Source organism: Marmota monax, unplaced genomic scaffold (genome assembly GCF_021218885.2).
Source record: "Marmota monax isolate L192 unplaced genomic scaffold, Marmota_monax_Labrador192_F-V1.1 WCK01_AAM20220418_F8-fsc00048, whole genome shotgun sequence".
Taxonomy (NCBI): domain Eukaryota; kingdom Metazoa; phylum Chordata; class Mammalia; order Rodentia; family Sciuridae; genus Marmota; species Marmota monax.
The window spans coordinates 1,256,274-1,277,128 of record NW_026694895.1 but is presented as its reverse complement, the minus strand read 5'-3'; the positions used below and the strand labels follow the sequence as shown (position 1 = coordinate 1,277,128).

The 20,855-nt window shown below is 37.0% G+C and overlaps 1 protein-coding gene across 1 annotated transcript in view; it reads left to right on the top strand.

Moving 5' to 3' along the window:
• Galnt5 (polypeptide N-acetylgalactosaminyltransferase 5) overlaps window positions 1-20,855 on the top strand; it is a 48,319-nt gene that overhangs the window by 20,534 nt on the left and 6,930 nt on the right. Inside the window, exons 4-9 of the mRNA XM_046426961.2 lie at window positions 7,079-7,214; window positions 8,298-8,417; window positions 9,787-9,904; window positions 10,922-11,245; window positions 15,866-15,946; window positions 18,783-18,944. Of these exons, the coding sequence (XP_046282917.1) occupies window positions 7,079-7,214; window positions 8,298-8,417; window positions 9,787-9,904; window positions 10,922-11,245; window positions 15,866-15,946; window positions 18,783-18,944 (941 nt within the window). The remainder of the gene's footprint in view (window positions 1-7,078; window positions 7,215-8,297; window positions 8,418-9,786; window positions 9,905-10,921; window positions 11,246-15,865; window positions 15,947-18,782; window positions 18,945-20,855) is intronic.

Sequence of the window (20,855 nt, the reverse complement as noted above, 5' to 3'; positions counted from 1 at the left end):
GACTAGGAGAGAGTGGTAAAAGATTAACCAGGACTTCAAGGCAAAAGCAAACTTTTGAGCATCAGTTAAGGAGTATAGACATTAGTTTCAAAATTAAATAAAACCATGAAGGATATTAAATATAAGAGTTTAATTTTCTGATTTTATTTTAAAAGCTCACTCAGGCCACCAGGTACAGAATTGATATTAGAGAGATGAGAAAAGAAATAGATCAGTTAGAATGCTCTTTCACTTGTATAGGACCATAAAGGTCCCTTGGAAGATGGAGGAAGCAGGCAGATTCATAATACATTGTGATTGTGGAAAGGTCATAATGTATTACAGACATTGAGCCTGTAGAACTTACCATTGGATAAAAAGTGAAAAGAGTGAGAAAGGGAGGAATCAAACAATCCTTGAACAACTTGGTGAATGTAGTTGGATTCTGATTTTGTCCATGAAGGTTTAAAATGAAGATTAGACATCCATATGGAAAAAGTTGGTAAACATAGGGCCAAAAATGTGCTGCTGATACAGAGGATTTTTCTCTACCTACATGGAGCACAAAGTACACTAATGATGACCTCCAGAATAGTCCAAAATGTCAGACAATGAGAGGCACTCTCCAGATGAGATGAGCCTGATGAAAAGAAATTGTAGTTGGTTACAATTATAATCCATAAAATAATTTCATTGAGTTTAGCAAACTCAAATGTAAAAATATAAGTTTGTTTTTCATACATTCATTGAAAGCATTAGCTCAATTTCAGTGCAGTAATTTTCAAACTATTTTGACAATGATTTGTGTTGTATAGATATAATTACATGTATATCTATGGTAGATGTTTCATCAAATGACATAGGCAATGGATTCTAACATTTTCTTTTTAATATTACTTGTTTTTTTAGATTCTGGACAATCACACTAAATTGATTTAATGAGGGGTCACTAATCTCTGTCTGAAAAGAAAAAAAAAAAACAGCTATTTGTATCTTAATTGCTTTGCCACAACCTAGTGGAAAGATACCAAAATATCTCTTTCTAAATTATAGTAAAACTAAATTACCTTAAAAGGAACAAAAAAATAGATGTATACAAACCATTTTTCATACATACAGCATATGTTTGCAAATATAAACATATATAAATATACACCTATATATACATATATATATACACACACATACATATATAGCCATTCCTCCATACTTATGGGTTCTGTGTGCATGGATTCAAATAACTATGGGTCAAAAACTTTTTTAAAAAAAATTTCATATGAACAGAACATGTACAGACTTTTTTCTTGTCATTATTCCTAAATAATACAATAATAACAGCTATTTATTAATTTATATTGTGTTAGGTATCATAAGTAATCTAGATATAATCTTTAAAAAGTACAAGGATTTGTGTACATTTTATGCAAATGCTATGTCATTTTATATAAGCAAGTTGAGCACCTGAGAATTTTGGTATCTGCAGAGGATTCTGAAACCAGTTCCAGTGGATACTAAATTATATACATAAATGTTGAGATATATAGATAGATAGATAGATAGATAGATAGATAGATAGATAGATACATATATTTTATATATGTGTAACAGTAAATTAATAAATTCCTCTGTCACATTGCTTAAAGTTGCAGACCATTTGTTCTCAATTTCTGTTCCCATCTCCTGTAGATAGCAGGGTCTGTGACCCCCACTTTGAGCAGCATTAGTGGAGAGTAATGCTTAAAAGTTTGGACAAAAGCGGAAAGGTGAGGGGTGATGGGGTTAGTAACAGCCTTGCCTGAGGACACATCCAACCTCCCTGAGGTACGCTGATCCCTATGGGGATTCAAGGTGCTTCTGGATCCTGTTCCAGCTTTAGCTGAAGATGTAATTTAGGGACAGGCTTTCAACAGGGCTGGCTGGCCTATGGAGACCTCTCAAGCTCCCTGAGTGCTTCCCAGCCCTCATAGGTAGAAATGACCAAGAGATGACCCAGAGATGACCCAGAGACTGCTCAGGGCCTGAAGAATCCATGCAAACCAGAGATCAGCTAAGATATCAGGCAGAAATACTCTCTGGAATACCTTAGCCAAACAGAGAGAAAATATAATGAACTGAGTCTTATTTTAAAATGAAATGTGTGAAAGTGGAGCAAAGGCATTCCTGCATAGGACGAGTCAAGAATCTGAAAGGCCTTGATAGCCGTTCTTCCCTAAAAATTTACCTGTTAAGGGCTGGGGTTGTAGTTCAGAGGTAGAACACTTGCCTCAAATGCATGAGGTTTGATCCTCAGCACCATATAAAAGACATTGTGACAATCTACAACTAAAAAAAAAAAAATTAAATTGACCTGTTAAGATTCAAAGACAAGGGAAGCAACAGGAAGGCTGAGATCAGAAATCCAAGGGGATGCTGGCTGAAACAGAAGGCAAGCAGCCTGTTTTGGTGTCCCTCTGAAAGTCTGAAAGGGTCATCTGGGAAATAATCAGTGAACTAACAGTAATCTCTCTTACAATGTATTCAGGCTTCACTATATATTCAGGCTTCAAGGTCTGTTGGGCTCTTTATTTGAGTCTAACTCAGTCAAAAAAAAAAAAAAATAGGTTCAATCACTAGCATGTGGCAAATGAGGAGGTCAAAGGCCCAAGCAGGATTTCAAAATGTGACTGGCCTGCCAGAGGCAATGATCTCTAATAATCCTTCACCATGTGAAGGAGTGCAGTGGGGGAGCTTACCAGTGAGAGTCAAAGTAAAGATTGGATTCTCATTTCCTTCATGACAATTCATTTAGCAAAATTCTTGACATTGCTGTGAACATTCCAATGACAGTTACTAACTTTCAGTGACTGCACAAGTGACATCTAACTCCTGGCAACTCCATGATTTCCAGAAAGGCACCAGTGGACCTCCTTCTACAAACCTGTTTCTGATACAGGTTAAACAGGTGGTTTTCTCAGTATCACTTTTAGGTCATTATGTAAAATGAAATGGTAAGCCAAGCCAATATCTCTTAAGAAACCCTAAACATAACACTCTAGCACTAATTAGTGCTGGCAGCAACTTGCCATGCTGGTCGACTAAATATAAGTTCAGGGAGAGTAGTGGGGTCTGTGCTCAACAAGGAGCCAAAACTGTTTGGCACATTGAGCAACTTTAGATAGGAAAAGGAAAATTCCTTTTTAAGTTACAATGAAACTCTTCTGCAAACAATTTAGCATTACTCAGACCTAGTCTTAGGAAACAGAAAATCCTGCCAGGTTATAATCAAGATTAGAAGAGTTATTCTAAGCCTGAGTTTGAACATTCATTGAAAAAAAAAGAAGAATACTAGACAGTTATTAAGAATTTTGGTGTTTGGTAAATCCTAGAAAACATTCCCATAATGAAAGCTCAAAGAAATTAAGTGATTATTTATCCAGTGTGGTTGGGAAGAGTAGAAATGGAGATAAAAGCAATTAAAAACTTCGGTTTTATGTCCTTTAGGGTCAGTAACATTGTGCACAATGTCCACACCCACTATCCACCAAAATTTAAAATCCTGCACAGAGAGCTCTTTATTTTCTTATCTAACACAAACCTGAGATGTTATTTTAAAATGAAATGTCTGAAAGTGGAGCAAAGGCATTCCTGCATAGGAGGATTCTCCTCTTTCCCCAAATAAAAGAATATAAAATTCCAGACTATTTTGTGCTTCCCTCAGATTCTAGTAACAGGTAAATGAGAATCTTTGTGATGAGCTGGGCCAGGTGGGAAGTGAATGAAGATTTTGGGACCCATCCTGCTGCCCCTGGGCACTAAAAAAGTCAATCTAAGCTCGTTTGACCCTATAAGCCTGTGATGGGGATGCGGACAGATGGTGTACTAGCGATATTCTTTAAACTCTGGTTCTGAACTGATCATGAATAGGGGGAGAGAGAAAGGAGACTATGGTTATCAGATTCTACACCATTAGCCAAGTGGGTCTTCACAAGCTATGCATGCGTGCCCTGTGCATCTAGAAAACACTGTGAGCCTTTCCCCACAGGGGAGAAGGCTGTACAAGATGACATGGTTAGGGGATGTATTCCAACTGGAACAGCAGAATACCTTGAACAGTGTAATTTTGTAAGCAGCACACATTTATTCCTTTTAGGTCCAGAGGCTGAAAAGTCCAAGATCAAGTTGCCAACAGATTCAGTGTCTAGAGAGTCTCATTCTCTGCTTCAAAGTTGCCGTGTCCTCACATGCTGGAAAGGCAAAGGAGACTAACTCCCATGGACAACTTTTATAAGGGCACTTATAAAATCCCATTCCAGAGGGTCCCATCATGACTTTCTAAGCCCCCCCCCCTTAAATGCCAGACCTTGGAATTAAAGTTGATTTTAACATATGAATTCGGTAGTGCAAATACATTCAGGCCAGAGCAGGAGCAATAATCTTCCATTATCAAATAAGCTGAAATGCCCTAAAATAAGACTCATAGAGCATGATTGGGAAATGTAACTGCCATATTCAGGAGCAGGCAGATATCAGGGAGGCTTCTGCCTATAATAGTGGGATAAAATTGATCACTTTACCCTCATGCAAAAATCTGTTGGTGACCAAGTGATTAATATGTGTTTGGTCAGATTTTTTTTTTCTTGCTGTGACCAAAAGACCCGATAAGAACAATTTTAAAAGAGGAAAAGTTTGTTTGGTGCTCATGGTTTCAGAGGCCTTAGTCTTTAGATGACTGATTCTGTTGCTCTGGGTTTGAGGTAAGACAAAAACTTTAAAATCATTTAAAGCATTGTGCATGCTACTCAGATATTGTTGGAGGGAGGGTGTCACTTCATACATGACAGAATAGAAAGCACTCAGGACATGGAAGCAGAGAGAGAGCTCTGTTCACTAGGGGTAAAATATAAACTCCAAAGGCACAACCCAGTGACCTGTCTCCTCCTGCTACAATCTACCTGCCTACAGTTACCACCCATTTAATTCCTATCGTGGATTAATGCACTGTTTGGATTAAAGCTCTTACAACTCGATCATCTCACCTGTAAACTTTTTTGTATTGTCTTACAAATGAGTTTTGGGGGACATTTTTATATCTAAACCATCACAATATGATACTGAATGTCATTGATAGATAGTTTGTAGATTAATAATAATAATCTATCATTGAAGTAACTATTCTTACTTTATTTATTAAGGCTTCCCATATTCATTCAAAGTTCTGCCTCTTTCTGGCTTTGTTTATTTGTTTGTTTGTTTTTTAAGGAACACAGGCTATGAAATGAGCTACCAATTTTCTAATATCAGATTAGCATTAATTGGCTATGCAACCTTGGAAAACTTACCTAAGTCCTTGGTTCCTTAATTTCTTTTTCTTTTAAATGGGAATAAAAATCAAACCCATATGCTTAGAACAGAGTCTGACAGAGAATAAGCACTTATAGATGGTAATCAATGTTAGCTGAGCAGCTGATTATTAGAGTGGTCCATGAAAATAATAAGCCAAAATGAAAAGAACAGTCAAGCCTTAATCATTTACTACAACAGTATCAGTTAAATGCCAAACAGGAGAAAGAGTTGGTTTCTGCAATCCTGCATTTTTTTCTCTAGGGATGGTGCTGGATGTTGGATCAGAGCAGAGCCCAAAACAAAATGCTCCTCCTGTTCCAAAGCTTTTGGGGCCACGGTGAGAGATAGGAATGGCAAGAAACCAGGGAGCACCAAAATCTGAGTGAGGGTAGAGAAAAATGTATTCAAGACCCAATCCACCTCCCATAAGGCTCTCTTCATAGGGGCTTTGGCATGAGAAAGACCTCTGGATGCAAGAACCTGGGTTAGTGATACAAATACACATAAGAGCAAGTCCAGCAGGAGGTAGGGAAGCCCAATTCCAGTTAGAGACTGCAGTGCATTGGCTGGGTGCCACGTCTAGATGGGAAGGCGACTTTCCCTCCCAATGCCTGCCAGGTAAAGTTTTCATTAATTATCTGTGATTGGGCCTGGGAGATTACATAAGAGATTGGGGCCTCATATTCTGGTTGACCCTACATTCACACACATGTATATAGCAAACTTACATAAAATCATTTAAAGCATTGTATATGCTACTCAGATATTGTTGGAGGGAGAGTGTCACTTCATACAACCAACAGTAGGAAAATAAAGAATTCTTACAAATACTTTCATCTTTCAAGTTTTTTCTTTCTTTTTTTTTCTCTGAAAACTCTTTTTTTTACTTGTGATAAAATATACATAATATAAAATATGTCATCTTAACCATTTTTCAGTGTTTAGTTCAGTAGTTTATGTATATTCACTCATCTGCATGAACATGAGCTCTTTTCATGGTGAAAAAGCAAAACTCCATACCCTTAAACAACAACTCCCTACACCCTGCTCCCCTTTCCAGCAATTCATTTAAAAGTACTTCCCAGTCTTGCTGGATCCTCCACTTTAGTTTCTTTTCACCTCTATTATGTGAAAAGAAATAATCTCTTTGGTAAACCTAACAAGTTTAAGTTAACCCTGTTTTAGTTACCTTTTTTTTTTTTTTTTTTTTTTGCTGTTGTGACTAAAAGACAAAACAAGAATAATTTTTTGGAGGAAAACTTTATTTGGGAGCTCATAGTTTCAGAGGTCTCTGTTCATAGTTGGTGAGCTCCATTCCTCAGGTCTAGAGATGAGATGATTTTTCTCCATCATTCCTATGGCCAAACCCATCATGTCAAAATCTTTCTAGTCTTCTGAAAAGCAAACTCTCACAACCACCACCCCAAGAAGTAATGGTACCAAACTTTCGTAGAAGGTACTTTAGCAGCTATCCTTAATGCTGAGTGTTCTCTTTGGAGACTTGCTGCTCATTTTAAGTGGCTTTCAATTTTTTTCCAAAGGCAGTTAATGCTTGGCCCACAAAACTCTTATGAACCAAGTTCTTTCATATGGTTATGAAAAGAAGTTACAGGGACAAGGCATTCAGGGAGAATAAAAGACTACATCTCACATCTACATTTCTGGAAAAGTCCTCAGCACCTCTGACCTATATGCACTTAGTAGATCATATTTTCAAATTACATATATATGAACATATATATATATATGTATTAAATTTTATATTTTTATTCTCTAGGTGATGTGTTGACGTTCCTAGATTCTCATGTGGAATGTAATGTTGGTTGGTTGGAACCTCTCCTGGAAAGGGTTTATTTAAGTAGAAAGAAAGTGGCCTGTCCAGTAATTGAAGTCATCAATGACAAGGATATGAGGTAATTTTCCATACATATGTCCAAGTGCATCTTTGCCCACACAGCAGAAAGTTCTGCTCCTAAATATGCATTTTTGAAAATCTAAGAAACACACAGTTTATCTATTCAAATAAATGAGAATATATGATAGTATCTTAGGATCAGAACCAGTCAGTCCAATAATCTCTTTGGTAAACCTAACAAGTTTAAGTTAACCCTGTTTTAGTTACCTTTTTTTTTTTTGCTGCTGTGACTAAAAGACAAAACAAGAATAATTTTTCGGAGGAAAACTTTATTTGGGAGCTCATAGTTTCAGAGGTCTCTGTTCACAGTTGGTGAGCTCCATTCCTCAGGTCTAGAGATGAGACAGAACCCCACGGCAGAAGAGTGTGGCAGAGAGAAGCAGCTCTGGATATGACAATCAGGAAGCCGGGGGCGGGGGCAGGGAGAGAGTGCAGAAGAGACACAGAGAGAGAGAGAGAGTCTGCACTTAACAGATACAAAATATATATCCCAAAGGCATACCCCCAATGACCCAACTCCTCCAGTCACACCCTACCCACCTTCAGTTACCACTCAGGTAATCCCTATCAAGGAATTAATGCACCGATTGGGTTAAGTCTCTCATAACCAAACATTTCACCTCTAAACCTTCTTGCATTGTCTTACACATGAGTCATTTTGGGGGACACCTCATATCTAAACCTTATATCATAACACCCTAAATACCAATAAATCCTACTACTCATTATTTAATAGATTCCCCTTTAAATCCAGCTGAACTCCAAAATATTTTCCTCAAGTTTAATCCTTCCTTTTCCAGGAAATATATATGTGTATATAAGTTATTGTTTCTTCCTCCAAAATGGCTAGGGGATTATTAAAAGTAAAATAAAATTTAAATGCAAGCAATCTGGTTAGTTTATCATCAGTACAAATTATAAATTTTCTTGAATTGCTACTAAAAGATAAAGATCTAAAATGACCTGTAAAAGCACCTGTTACATACCTGAATAAGTCTTGGAGCCAAGTTGATGAATTATATAGGCTGCATCTAATCTCAGGTCACACATTTTTGGTTTTGTTTTTGTTTTCCTGGATTAGTTATATGACAGTGGACAACTTTCAAAGAGGTATCTTTGTATGGCCCATGAACTTTGGTTGGAAAACAATTCCTCCAGATGTCGTTGCAAAAAACAAAATCAAAGAAACTGACATAATAAGGTAAGTGTGTGAAATTTAAGACAAAGAAGCAGACATATGTATTTTTGTAAAGGTATGTAAAAAAATTTTACAAAATAACTGTAATCTATTTTTCTATAAAACTCAAGAACTTCGGGTCTTTACAATACATTACCAAAGCACACAGATTTTCCTGAGAAATTAGTTTCCGAGTATTAATACTCCTTTTTACATGTTTAATCGTACCCTATCCAGCCATAAGCCTAGAGAAGTCCATTTGATACTATTCCTGTTTCCTTGGATTACAATGTGAGAAACACAAACTCATGGAATATGCTACATAACACACATAATATTAAAGTAAGTGTGAGTAAAAATTTAAAAAAGATAAATAATAGTCATAGAGATATCACTATAGTAGCTATAGTAAGATTTCTTTCATAGTGTAATCCTACTTCCTCCATGAAACAGTCGCCAAATTCTGTTAATAAATTAAGAAATAGACACAGAAGCTCAATATGAATTGAAATTTGGACTTTATTACTAAGAAGCTGGATTGAAAACAGAGCTTAGACCTGAAGCCAAATGAAGGCTTCCTGTGTCTTCTCCCACTTTCAGCTTGCTCAGTGGAAACCACCATGGGATGTGGTAACTGCCTTGTCTACCTGCTGACTAAAATATCACTTCTGTCCCCCAAGGCTCTGGAGTCTGACTGTTTGGGTTTGAATTTCATCTCTACCACTTATAGTAGTATGAGCTTTTTATAGCTCACTTAACCACTTTGAATCTGTTTCCTTGTTTCTATGTGAAGATTAATAGAAGTGCCTACTGCTTATATCATTTTGAAAATTAATCTGATTATATACATATGTGTGTATATATAAACTGCATTAAGCAGTGATTGCCACAGAACAAGCTGTCAATCAGCCTCACACGTGGTTGAGAGGCAGTACCGTACAGTCACAGAGCACAGCAGCCAGCCATATTGCCTTAGTGTGCACCTGAGATGTACATCATACTTGTCTGTCATCCTTGGAAAAGTTTCTTACCTTCTCTGCATTGTGGTTTCTTAATAATGGTACAAATTTGCAGGATTTGGGGGAATTTTAAGTTAATACACAGATAATACAATAGTGCCTGGTACTAGTTAACCCTAAGTAAATATTAAAAATTATATCCCTGGAGAGTTTATGTCACAGTTTAAATAACAAAGAATAATCCTACTTCCAGGCCACATCTTTGCTGAACTAATCAAGCCTTGCACCATGAACCAGAGAACTCATCTCCCAAGCACTATTTGTGACTCCATCCTGAGACCGCCCTATACTTTGTGACTACTCAGAAACATCTCTAACTCTAATGCAAACATACAAAGGACCAACTCTGAAAAGCAATATTTTCATTTTTATAGGTGCCCTGTCATGGCAGGTGGATTATTTTCTATTGATAAAAATTACTTTTTTGAACTTGGAACCTATGACCCTGGACTTGATGTTTGGGGTGGAGAAAATATGGAGCTCTCATTTAAGGTATTACCAAATTTATTTATTAAAGTTTATTATCAAATTTGTTAATTAAATTTTCTTTACAATTAAGAGCTTATCATTTTACATGTTTTCATTTTATTAATATGATCAAATATGTAACACACTAGGAGGAAATTTCACAGGAATTTTAGGGTCGTTGGATTAATTTTCTCATATCTCAGATTGAATTTGGAAAAAATCAATCACTGTTGCAAAATTAACACCCAAGAAAGCCTTAGCAACAGCAATTATAAAGTGTCGAAAGGCAGCTGCTTTTCTGTTGGGTTGGTGATTTATTATAAAAGGGGTGGGACTTTGGAGCTCCTGATCAAGAATAGTGTTTAATTGTGACCCAGGATCTCCATAGGATAAGAGAAGGAGAGTATGTTAAAGCTAGAGATGAAAAAGGAAGAGAAAGGTGGGAGTGATGGCAAAAAGCAAAGGGAGATCAATAGAATAGGAGAAAGGGACTAGAGGGTGGGTGGAGGGGTGGGGAATGCTAGGGAGGGATGTTGACCAAATTCTATTATTATATTGGGTGCACATACTAATAGGTAACAACAATCACACCATTATGTACAACTATAATGCACCAATAAAAAATGTAGAGAAAAGATAAAAATTTAAAAAAGAAAAAACAAGGGGAAGGTGAATAAATGGACATCCATTTACATCTCCATGATTCAACCAAAACAGGAACTCACATTTTATACATTTGATATTTATAGTCACATTGTTCATGCTTTATACATTGGCATTCTGTGAAGCATTTTTTTTTTTTTTTTAGGAAAAGAAGTTTACATTGCAAGTTAAGAAAAAAATTTTATCTTAGTAATCATCAAATGGTCCACATCGCAATATATAAAACTAAATAAACCCTGCTTAGTTTCAGAAAACACCAGAGTGTTTTCTTGACTTCAAGCTGGTAGAAACAAAACCTCCAGGTGGCTCCTTGTCATTAATTGCCCATGATTTTAAACAATCTTTTCATAATTGAAGCCTATCTTTAAATTATTCCAGGTATGGATGTGTGGTGGAGAAATTGAGATCATTCCTTGCTCCCGAGTGGGCCACATATTCAGAAATGACAATCCATATTCCTTCCCCAAAGACCGCATGAAGACCGTGGAGCGGAACTTGGTGCGGGTGGCTGAGGTCTGGCTTGATGAGTACAAGGAGTTGTTCTATGGCCACGGGGATCACCTTATAGACCAAGAGCTTGAGGTGGGCAACCTCACCCAGCAGAGGGAGCTTCGAAAGAAACTGAAATGTAAAAGTTTCAAATGGTACTTGGAGAATGTCTTTCCAGATTTGAAGGCTCCCATTGTGAGAGCTAGTGGTGTGGTAAGTTCACATGACAATTTAAATTCTTAACTGTGCAAAAGTGGTACAAAAATGCTTCAAAAATGCGTGGGAAAGAATGATTTATCGTGTTACACCATAAATAAACACACACTATGAATTGCCATAAGACAAGGCATAGCCGAGAATTAAACGTGGCTAAACTTGAGGAAGGAAGCCATATGCATTGATTGATTCAACAGATTCCTGTTGTGTGTCAGGAGACAAGGCTGCATTTTAGAACTGGATGATAAACAAAGTAGACTCCATTCCTTCCTTTAAAACTTAAAGTTGAGCCGGGCGTGGTGGCACACACCTCTAATCCCAGTGGCTCTGGAAGCTGAGGTAGGAGGATCTCGAGTTCAAAGCCAGCCTCAGCAAAAGAGAGGTGCTAAGCAACTCAGTGAGACCCTGTCTCTAAATAAAATACAAAACAGGGCTGGTGATGAGAATCAGTGGGTGAGTGCCCTGAATTCTATTTCCAGTACTCCCCACCTCAAATAAAACCCTTTAAGTTGAAATGTTGAATAGGAAAAAAAGATAATAAACAGTAAGTTCAAAACAAAACATAACTCTCATTTAGGGTATAGGTGATGAATTCTAAGTTACTGTGGCCAAGAAATCCTTTCTGAGGAAAAGACTTTGAAACCAAGGCCTGAAACACAAAGCATCAACCAAGATCTAAAAAAGAGGGCTAGGAAGAGGGTGCCGCTCATGCAGAACTCTAAGGCAGGTGAAAACTGAGGGCACTTGAGAACTGGGAAAAAGACTGTTGTTGTCAGGGTGTGAAGGAGGGAATGGTACCAGAGGAAGGTGCAGAGAGATTAGATCACACAGGTCCTTGCAGGGAGAGTTAGGATTTCCTTTCCTTCCCTCCCTATCTTCCTCTCTATCCCTATTTCTCTATTTCTATCTCTCCAAAAATATAACATGAATTTGTTGAGCAGAGTTAAACAAAGAGATAAAATTTAATTGGGATTTTTTTAAGTTTCAAAAAGGGATTTAAAATAACAGAACTATCAGAAAATAACAAAATTTCAGGACATAAGGAGAGGTACAAAAAGGAAAGAAAATCATATAGGTTGAACAGAGTGCAAAACTAAGAGGGTCAAGTAGGGGGAGAGCCTGGGAGGAAGCCATTCCAAACCTGTTCTGGGAATGGTAGGACATAGGGCCATCTAACATAGAATGGGCATAAGGATGGTTGGTCAAGCTGCCACCTAGATAGAGCTCTTCCTGTGTCAGGTTTATTTGTAATCACTTTTGTTTTATTTCTTATTTACTTATAAATATTTCCAGCATTTTTTAGTGTTCTTTCAGAGTGTCTTTTTTTTTTCCATCCAAGAAGTTCTCAAACTAAATCATGAGTAAGCCTACTCTTTCAGGCCATTTTTTTCATTTCTTGCCAGAAAGTAGATCATTACAAACCAACCACTCTCCCCACCTGGCAAATCTGATAACAAGAACTTAAGACATTCCATTAACCATATTAGGAAACTTCGGGAAGAATGTTAAAGACAGAAACTAGCTTGCAAATTCATTCTGATTTATAAATTCAACTAATAAATAAATATATATGACCGGTTTATATATAACATATTGTACTCTAAAGTCTCCCATTTTTAGATCAGAATAGCAGCTACCTCAGGTGTCTCAACCTGATATTATACCCTAGGTAACTAAAAAATATAACATGTCAAACATATCCATACAATAAAATTTATATTTTTAAATTTAATACCTAAAACAGGGGAAAAAAATTAGAATTCTCACCATAGAGAATTTTTCTTTTCCTAACAGAATCTCTGCAATATCATTACTCAATTTTAGCCACCAGAGGGGGCTATAAAACTACCTTTTGGCTCAGCTGTGACACTAACTTAAGCATTCCTACCAAATTTTTGAAAATCTCCCGTAAAGAAATTGCCTCTGCTGATGAATGTACTCCATAAAAATGCTGCAGTATTCTAAAAAATATTTTAACAGAGCTCTTCCTGCTATTTCCTTATTTGTTTGTTGTTTTTCTTAGATAAATTTTAGTAAAGACAATATTTGCTACCTTCTGAAGAAACCAGGAGGGAGTACTATCATTATCCACAAAAAAAATTAGGACCTTTTTTTCCGGGAAATTCAAAATAAGATCAACTTGACCTTTATTTGGGATAAACAATCTTAACAACTTAAATTAAAAAAAAAGTCAACTCCACCACATGTTTTTGTTACTTACTCCATGTTTTCCTGTCTTTTAACCTACACACTTGGGAATTTAAATCCAGTGAAATTTCTTTTGGATTTAAAAAAAATAAAAACAAATAATTTCTTTTTGAACTAAAAATATCTGAGACTAATACAAGAACCTCACCAGCATTATGTTTTTCCACAGGATTACATTGTGGCAAACTGCCTATAGCCTAAAGTTTAACAATTCTGTAATAAACTGGGGAATTCCCACCTCCTGAACTAGAAAATAAAATTATTCTACACGGAAAGTTTAAAATCTATGCACGACCTGATTTTGGATAAACTGCTTTAAAATTAAAAAAAAAAACATTAAAACCTTTCATAATGAAGTGAAGAATAACCATTCCTTAGCACTTCATAGGTCATTTCTTTAAGAAGAAAAATTGTTTCCCCAGGAATTTCTGATTAGAAGGGAAAGAAAGAGAAATTCAGATAAAGAAAAGAAGCAAGACATAAGGCACAGAGCAGATTTCCCTTTCCCTCCATTGCATTTCTGTGCCGGAAGGAAGGAATTGTATGAAATAAACACAAAGGACTCAGTTAAGCCAGGGGTTCTCAAACAGCATTTCCAGAAGTGACAGCTGTGCTGGAACAGGCTCCCCAGTCCAGTAAATCTGAGGAGCACTGATTACATTCGGAGCAGCAAGCTGAGCACCAACACCTAGAAGGTTCTGAGAAGTTCTGGAGAAGGTTCAGCTGTGCTGGAACCAGATTCCCAAAACTGTTGGAATTTGGAATATTTGCTTCCTGATCCACAAATATAGGCTCTTACATCTCTGCCCAGATCCTGGGCATGATTGGCCCTCTTTAAACTCCAGGATTATTCTTCGTTCACATACTTCTACTGACCATCCTCCAGAAGTTAGTTGGATCTTTCTGTGTGCTGTGGCTGCTCTCATTTGCTAATGGTGGATTTTCTATTCCCATTCTGGTCATTGTAAATTGTGGATAGAACTTTCCTTGAGGATATTTGATGGAGACTCATCCTCTGGAGTTGATTTGTGTTTTTATTTGCCAGACACCTCAGAAGTAACCAACCTGTTACTGTTTTTTATTGTTTGTTTCTATGCCTTGAAAGTATGTAAGGTTTCCTATCCAATGAAAATGGTACAAATTCTCTTCCAAAACAAAACAAAGGTCAGTGTATGGTTTCAGATTTCCAGGGAGAACTTAGATTTCAGTACCAATGGGTAAATTGTTTTTCCTAGTACACCATCTCACTGAGGGTCCTTCCTTTTCCAACTTTCTCTGGAAGACCTCATTCCAATCTGGGCTTATGCATGCCCAAGTTTTTCTCATATCTTTATGAGGGGGCATGTTCCTGGCACACCAAGGTTGCAGTTCTCTCCTGCTTCTATTTTACTCCTCATTTCCTGAGGCTGACTCTTTTCTGCAAGCTAATCTATGCATGCAAAAGTGGGACCAACCCCACAGGGGCCCCTAGTTAGGAAGTCTGGCAACCGGATGAGCTATGCCACCTGCTTCAACGCAGCACCAGAGTTGGAGTTCCATAAAACAGGAAGGTGCAAAAACAGTGTCATCAGCAACAAAGCCCTTACCACCTCCCAGCTCAGGAGGCTTTCCTGTTTCGTATAATATAGATTCAGCTCTATGCTGCTCTTTCAGAAATCTGAAAGGCCTAAATTGCATTATTAACCTACCTTCTCGTTAGCTTTCCCCAGGATGTCAAAGAGGGTAAGGGAATCAACATTTTTCTGCATTAAATGGTGACTGATAGAAAGCTACCTCCATATTTGACCCTGCAAATCCATTAAAAACCTGGGGGCCTGCCAGAAAGTGCCTTTATGCTTGGCTCTATATTAGCTTTCGTGACTTTTCCTATAATGAATTGTAGCTTGCTTGAGTCATTAGACAGATTCTGACAGGGAATCAGCTGGAATCTGCTGTTCTTTGAAGGACTCAATTTATCTATGATTCAGTGCCTAAGCAGCCAGATAGCTCAGAGGGTCAGCCAAGGAACATAGCCCACGACTCTTGATTTGATTAAATTGCAAGTATGTGCATTGACTTTTAATATATGCATCAGATAAACTCGAGACAAGAAAATAACTATTTTCCATGCCACCTTTTCTTCATTTGTCATTTGGCATTCCAAGAAAGGGTTAATTAAAAGCTTCTGTTTGCTGGCTCTGTGACTGAATTGCGGGCCTAAATTGACAGATTGAAGCAAGATTACATTATGTCTCTGTTAGAGCTAGCCACCAATAAAATCATATAGTGCTAAGTAATACTAAGCTATTAATTTAACTATCTTTTAACCTTATTATAGTTTTATATTCAGTGTCTTCTAAACATGCCTGAATGCTGTGTTCTACTTTGAAATATTTTTCCTTAATTCATATTTTATATTTTCCTTCCTAGCTTATTAATGTGGCCTTGGGTAAATGTGTTTCCATTGAAAACACCACAGCCATCCTGGAAGACTGTGATGGGAGCAGCCAGGTATGCCTAGCTGGGGGTTTCTATCTCATGATAGTGGATAGGTACCATGTTTGACACACTCATTGCAAACTTGAGAAATGTAACTTCAACCAATAGAAGTCCAGAACCAGTCTCTAAATTTCTCTATAATCCTAAGGCCTTTGTAAGATTGTCCACCCCTAAATGCAAAGTCAATGACTGAGGAAGTAAAGGAGTGGGTACTGAAGTCCAAGGACTGGCTCCAGTCTCTAAATTTCTCTATAATCCTGAGGCCTTTGTAAGATAGTCCACCCCTAAATGCAAAGTCAGTGACTGAGGAAGTGAAGGAGTGGGTACTGAAGTCCACGGACTGGCTCCTGGGCCCTTCCCTTGCAAGAATGGGTTCACCTGCACATGTTCTTTAACCTTTGGGAAAACAGTCCTTGCTTCTGGGGGTGAGACTGGAATTAGGTAACACACAGGAAACATGCAGTAACTAATGCTAGTGCTCTGTTAATTCTTCAACAATAATAAAAGCAAAAAATATTTTTAAGCATATGAGGATAAAATAATAGAGAAAATAGAGTACATAATTTTAAGTAATCATTCCAGCATTTTAAGGGAATCATGGATTTCACACAATCTACAATCCATGATGGAAACCCTGCAGCCAAACTCCCACAAACTCCCACAAACTCAGAGCAGAATGCTTAGGAGAGGGAGCAGGACCAGGGGAAATAGAACAGGGATGGCTCCTGCCGTGTTGGAGGTGATCTGAGAGATCACACCTCCCTCTCCAACATATGTTCCCTCACAGTTCTACCTTCTGTGGGAGTAGTTATCTGGTTTGGATGCCAAATAGGACTCACAGGAACAGATTCATGAGTAGAAATCAGCCCCCCAATTTGCAAATCACTCTTTGCTGAAAAAAAAATATTTTGCAGTGATAGTCTAGGTTTACTAAATCTTGCTTCTTTACTTTGACTTTGAGACATTGCTTACATTTTCAAGCACATCCCATCTCTACCTCTTAATTCAAAGCTGTTAATAGAAGAAAATGTATCTATGCTTTAATTCACTTATAATCTGTAGACACAAAACCAAGAGAAGTGTTTCTTAATTAGGAAAGAGAAGACAGAGGGAAGTGGAAAGTGTCAAAAAGAATCAATTGAAAGAAATAAATTTTGCTTATTAAAAATTAGAGGAGGAAAAACAAAATCATAAATTATAAAACAAAAAAACCCCACAATTAGTCTACATCATATAAGAATATTGAATAATGCACTTCTTCAAGACTCATCATTGTAGGTACTTATTGTGTTTATTGTGCTTGAGTAACCATTATTTCATCTGAAACCCCAATTTCTGTTCTTTTGTGGTTACTGGGAATTGAAACCAGGCCCTGTGCATGCTATGCAAGTGTTCTACCACTACCAGCTTCTGTTCTTGAAAACATTGAGTCTCTACAAGGCAAAGTAGGAGATCAAAGTATTAATTATGTCACCTTCCATAAACCCCAACTTCCTTTTCATCTGGTTGTTCATTTTTAGCTTTTCCCTCTTATGGTTTGCTAAAGTAATAAAAGGGACAGGAACATAGAGCAAGTTATAATTTATCAGAAAAAACTAAAGCTTAATACCAAGCCCATGACTATAGAAGTCATCCAAAAGAGCTCAAAAGGAATAAATTCCTCAGATGGGAGTATTTAAACCTATCCTTTACCTTACCAAAAAAGTCTCCTTAGTTTTAACTTCTAAACCAGTTAAGATGTTCCTTTTTTAGGTAATATACTTATCTTTGTATTCATATAACCTCCTTTGGTGATGTGGTTTTTCCATACTCTTCCCAATTTTAATGTCCACATAAATTATGAGGGGAGTTTATTCATGCAGATCTGGATTCAGTGGGTCCATGGTGGGGCTGAGATTCATCATTTCCAACTAACTCCCAAATGATGCTAATGTTTGTCTAGGGAATACAAATTGAGTCATAAGATTCAACACGTTGGCTTTAATTTAACCTGATAATCTGAATTAAATCTTAGTTAGACTGAAAATGATTTATTAGGTAAAACAATTAGATAGATTTTACCAGAAGTTTTATTTTTTTTCCAAATATTTTTACTCTTAGAGTAAAACGACCAGGCAGATAATATTAGATTTTAAACAACTGTAGAAAATGTTTTTAAGGACTGAAAACATGGTTCCATTGCCTGAATCAGAATTTATTTTAGACAATGTCAACTCTCCAAAACTAGATTTCTCTGAGAGCAGTTTCTATGAACTGGGGCATGCTAACATAACAGCAACCTGATGTTTCCTTGTACTATCAGCTGAGAAAGATCTAAACCTTTCCTATAGCAGAATGAAGCCTTTAGGAGTCCATTTGTCTAGATAGTCTGAATCAAGAAAGCATAACAATTTCCACCAAAGAAACTGAAGGCTGTGACTAGGATCTCCCTCAAACTACTTATGGCTTGGAAACTTAATCACTCTTCAAGCCCTAGTGTTGTCTGGGATTCAGAACACCTAAAACAACATTCATATGTGGATAGGTACTAATTGTACTCATCAGTTTTTAAGTTATAATTAACATTTATTGCAGACTTATTGTATGCTAGAAACTCAATGGTCATTACTCTAACCCTCTGGCATAGATGCATTTGCTATCCAAGTTAAAAAGTTACAAAAATGAGATTAGACTGGGTAAATAATGTGCCCATACTATCAGAATTGAGAGTGGTAGCACTGGGATTTGAATGTAAATCATCAGATCATATCGCCTATATTCTTAGCTATTACTAACAAAAATGTTTGACAAAACCACTATCTATGTTTGCTGCCTGAAGTGACCTTCTCTATATTAATTTCCTCTCCAGTTTCAACAATTTAATTACACCTGGTTAAGACTAATTAAACATAAAGGATGGTGTTTGGCCCCCATCCCTGATGAGGGATCCCTGATGCTGCACCCCTGTGATAACAAAAACAAAGGGCTAAAATGGCTGCATAAATCCACCTCTGTCTTTCATCCAGAACTGGTAAGCAAAATATATGTACCTCTTCTTTGCCAGAAATTTAACTTTCAATCAACGGGTCATAAAACCCTCATTGTCAGTATCCTCATTTGGAAGCTTTAAATGTGTTTGTGTCAATGGAGGCAGATATTGATCTCCATTCTACTCAGAGAAAGAAACATTTTGTAAATTATTGTCTTTTTTTTCTTTTTCAAAATTTATTTTAAATGAATAATTTTTCAATAAAAGTCACTGAGTTCTTGGTTATATTGCTACATCTTTCTAAAAGTAATTTGCTTCATTCAGTCAACAATGCCAAAAGCAAGGGTTATAACCCAAAAATTGGTTGTCAGAAAAGCATATAGGGAGAGTATAAGGAAAAAGCAAGAAGCTATGTGCTTACTGTATACCCTGCTCTTCAGAATGATTCTAGTTACTTATCCTGCCCTCTTTCCATACAAGGAGATGTTTTCTCAGCCTCTGTGGTTCCCAGAGACCTGGGCCCTCAGAGGAGTGCTGGAACCAGCTCTCACTCTGCTATAGAAGTCCATTGTGTGCATCTTTTACCAACTATGTGCTCAGTGATATCACACTGATAGCTTGAAAACAGCCGTGAAGAGCATCTTTACACCATAGAAATTAGCAGATAGATGCTACTGGATCAGGGAATATTTTTCAAGAGGTCTAATGGTTAATATGTATCAAAATGTGCCTGTTCTACTGTATTCATTCCCAAAGTCTGCCCAGTTTTTCCCAGTTGTATTTTAACACGATACAAAGTCATGTAGGACCTTGAAATAGCAGGAATAATCTCAGGACTGCCTTCTCAAATTTTCTACCATTTCACTTGCAGATAGTCACCAAATCCACTGTACGCATTGGTTACATGAAAACTATTATTCTTCCCAGAGCTGCCCCCAAAGTGTTCTCTACTATATATTAATCCTCCTGAACATTTTTCTCTTTAATGATAATTATTATTATCAATTTGTTCAGAAAAAAATAGGAATTGCTAGTGTATAAGCTGCTAATTTTGTTTTGCATACAGTTTAAGAAATCCATAAATATCTAGTGAATAAATTATACTTTACCTTCTCCTTCTTTAACCCTGTGCTAAAGGAGGGAGGAAGAAAATAAGGAAGGTAGAGAAAGAGAAGGAAAGAGTAAGACAATAAGAAGCACAATACATATTTCATCTCCAGAATTGAATGTTGGAATAGATTTCTGTAAGAAGGTATTTAGTGGTAGAGTTTTCTAAACAGTTGATTTGGTAAAGAAGATAATTTAATTAAGATACCAAAAACTAGAAAGCTCATAATCCCAGTAACTCAAGAGACTGAGGCCAGAGGATCACAAGTTCAAAGTCAGCGTTTGCAATTTAGCAAGACTCTAACCAACTTAGTGAGACACTGTCTCAAAGTAAATATATATATATTTTTAAAAAGGTTGGGGAATGTAGCATAGTGGTAAAATCCCCCCAGGGTTCAATTCCTGGTACAAACAAACAAAAACGCCTAGAAAACTGCCCCCCAAACTTGTTTGTACCTGTGACTTTGTTTCATTCTACATAGCTGCTTGCTGTCTTGTGTCCCTTTTGATGTTACTAGATGTTCATGGAGACCAATATCTGGTCATGGTCTTTCTTCTCTTTTCAGTTTTTTTGGTAGTTTTCATATTATACCTCCTAAGTCCCTGTATTAGCCAGCTGTCCACCAGTATAGCAAAATTATTTAGATAATCAAATTATAAAGAGAAAGGTTTATTTTGCTCACATTTTGGGAGATAATAGTCCATGATCAGTCAGCCTTGTTGTTGCTGTGGGCCAGTGTGGCAGAGCTACACACAGTAGCAGGAGTGTGTGGTGAAGCAAAAAAAAAAAAAAAAGGAAGAGGCCAGGATCCCACAGTTTTCTTGGAGGACATGCCCAGAATGATT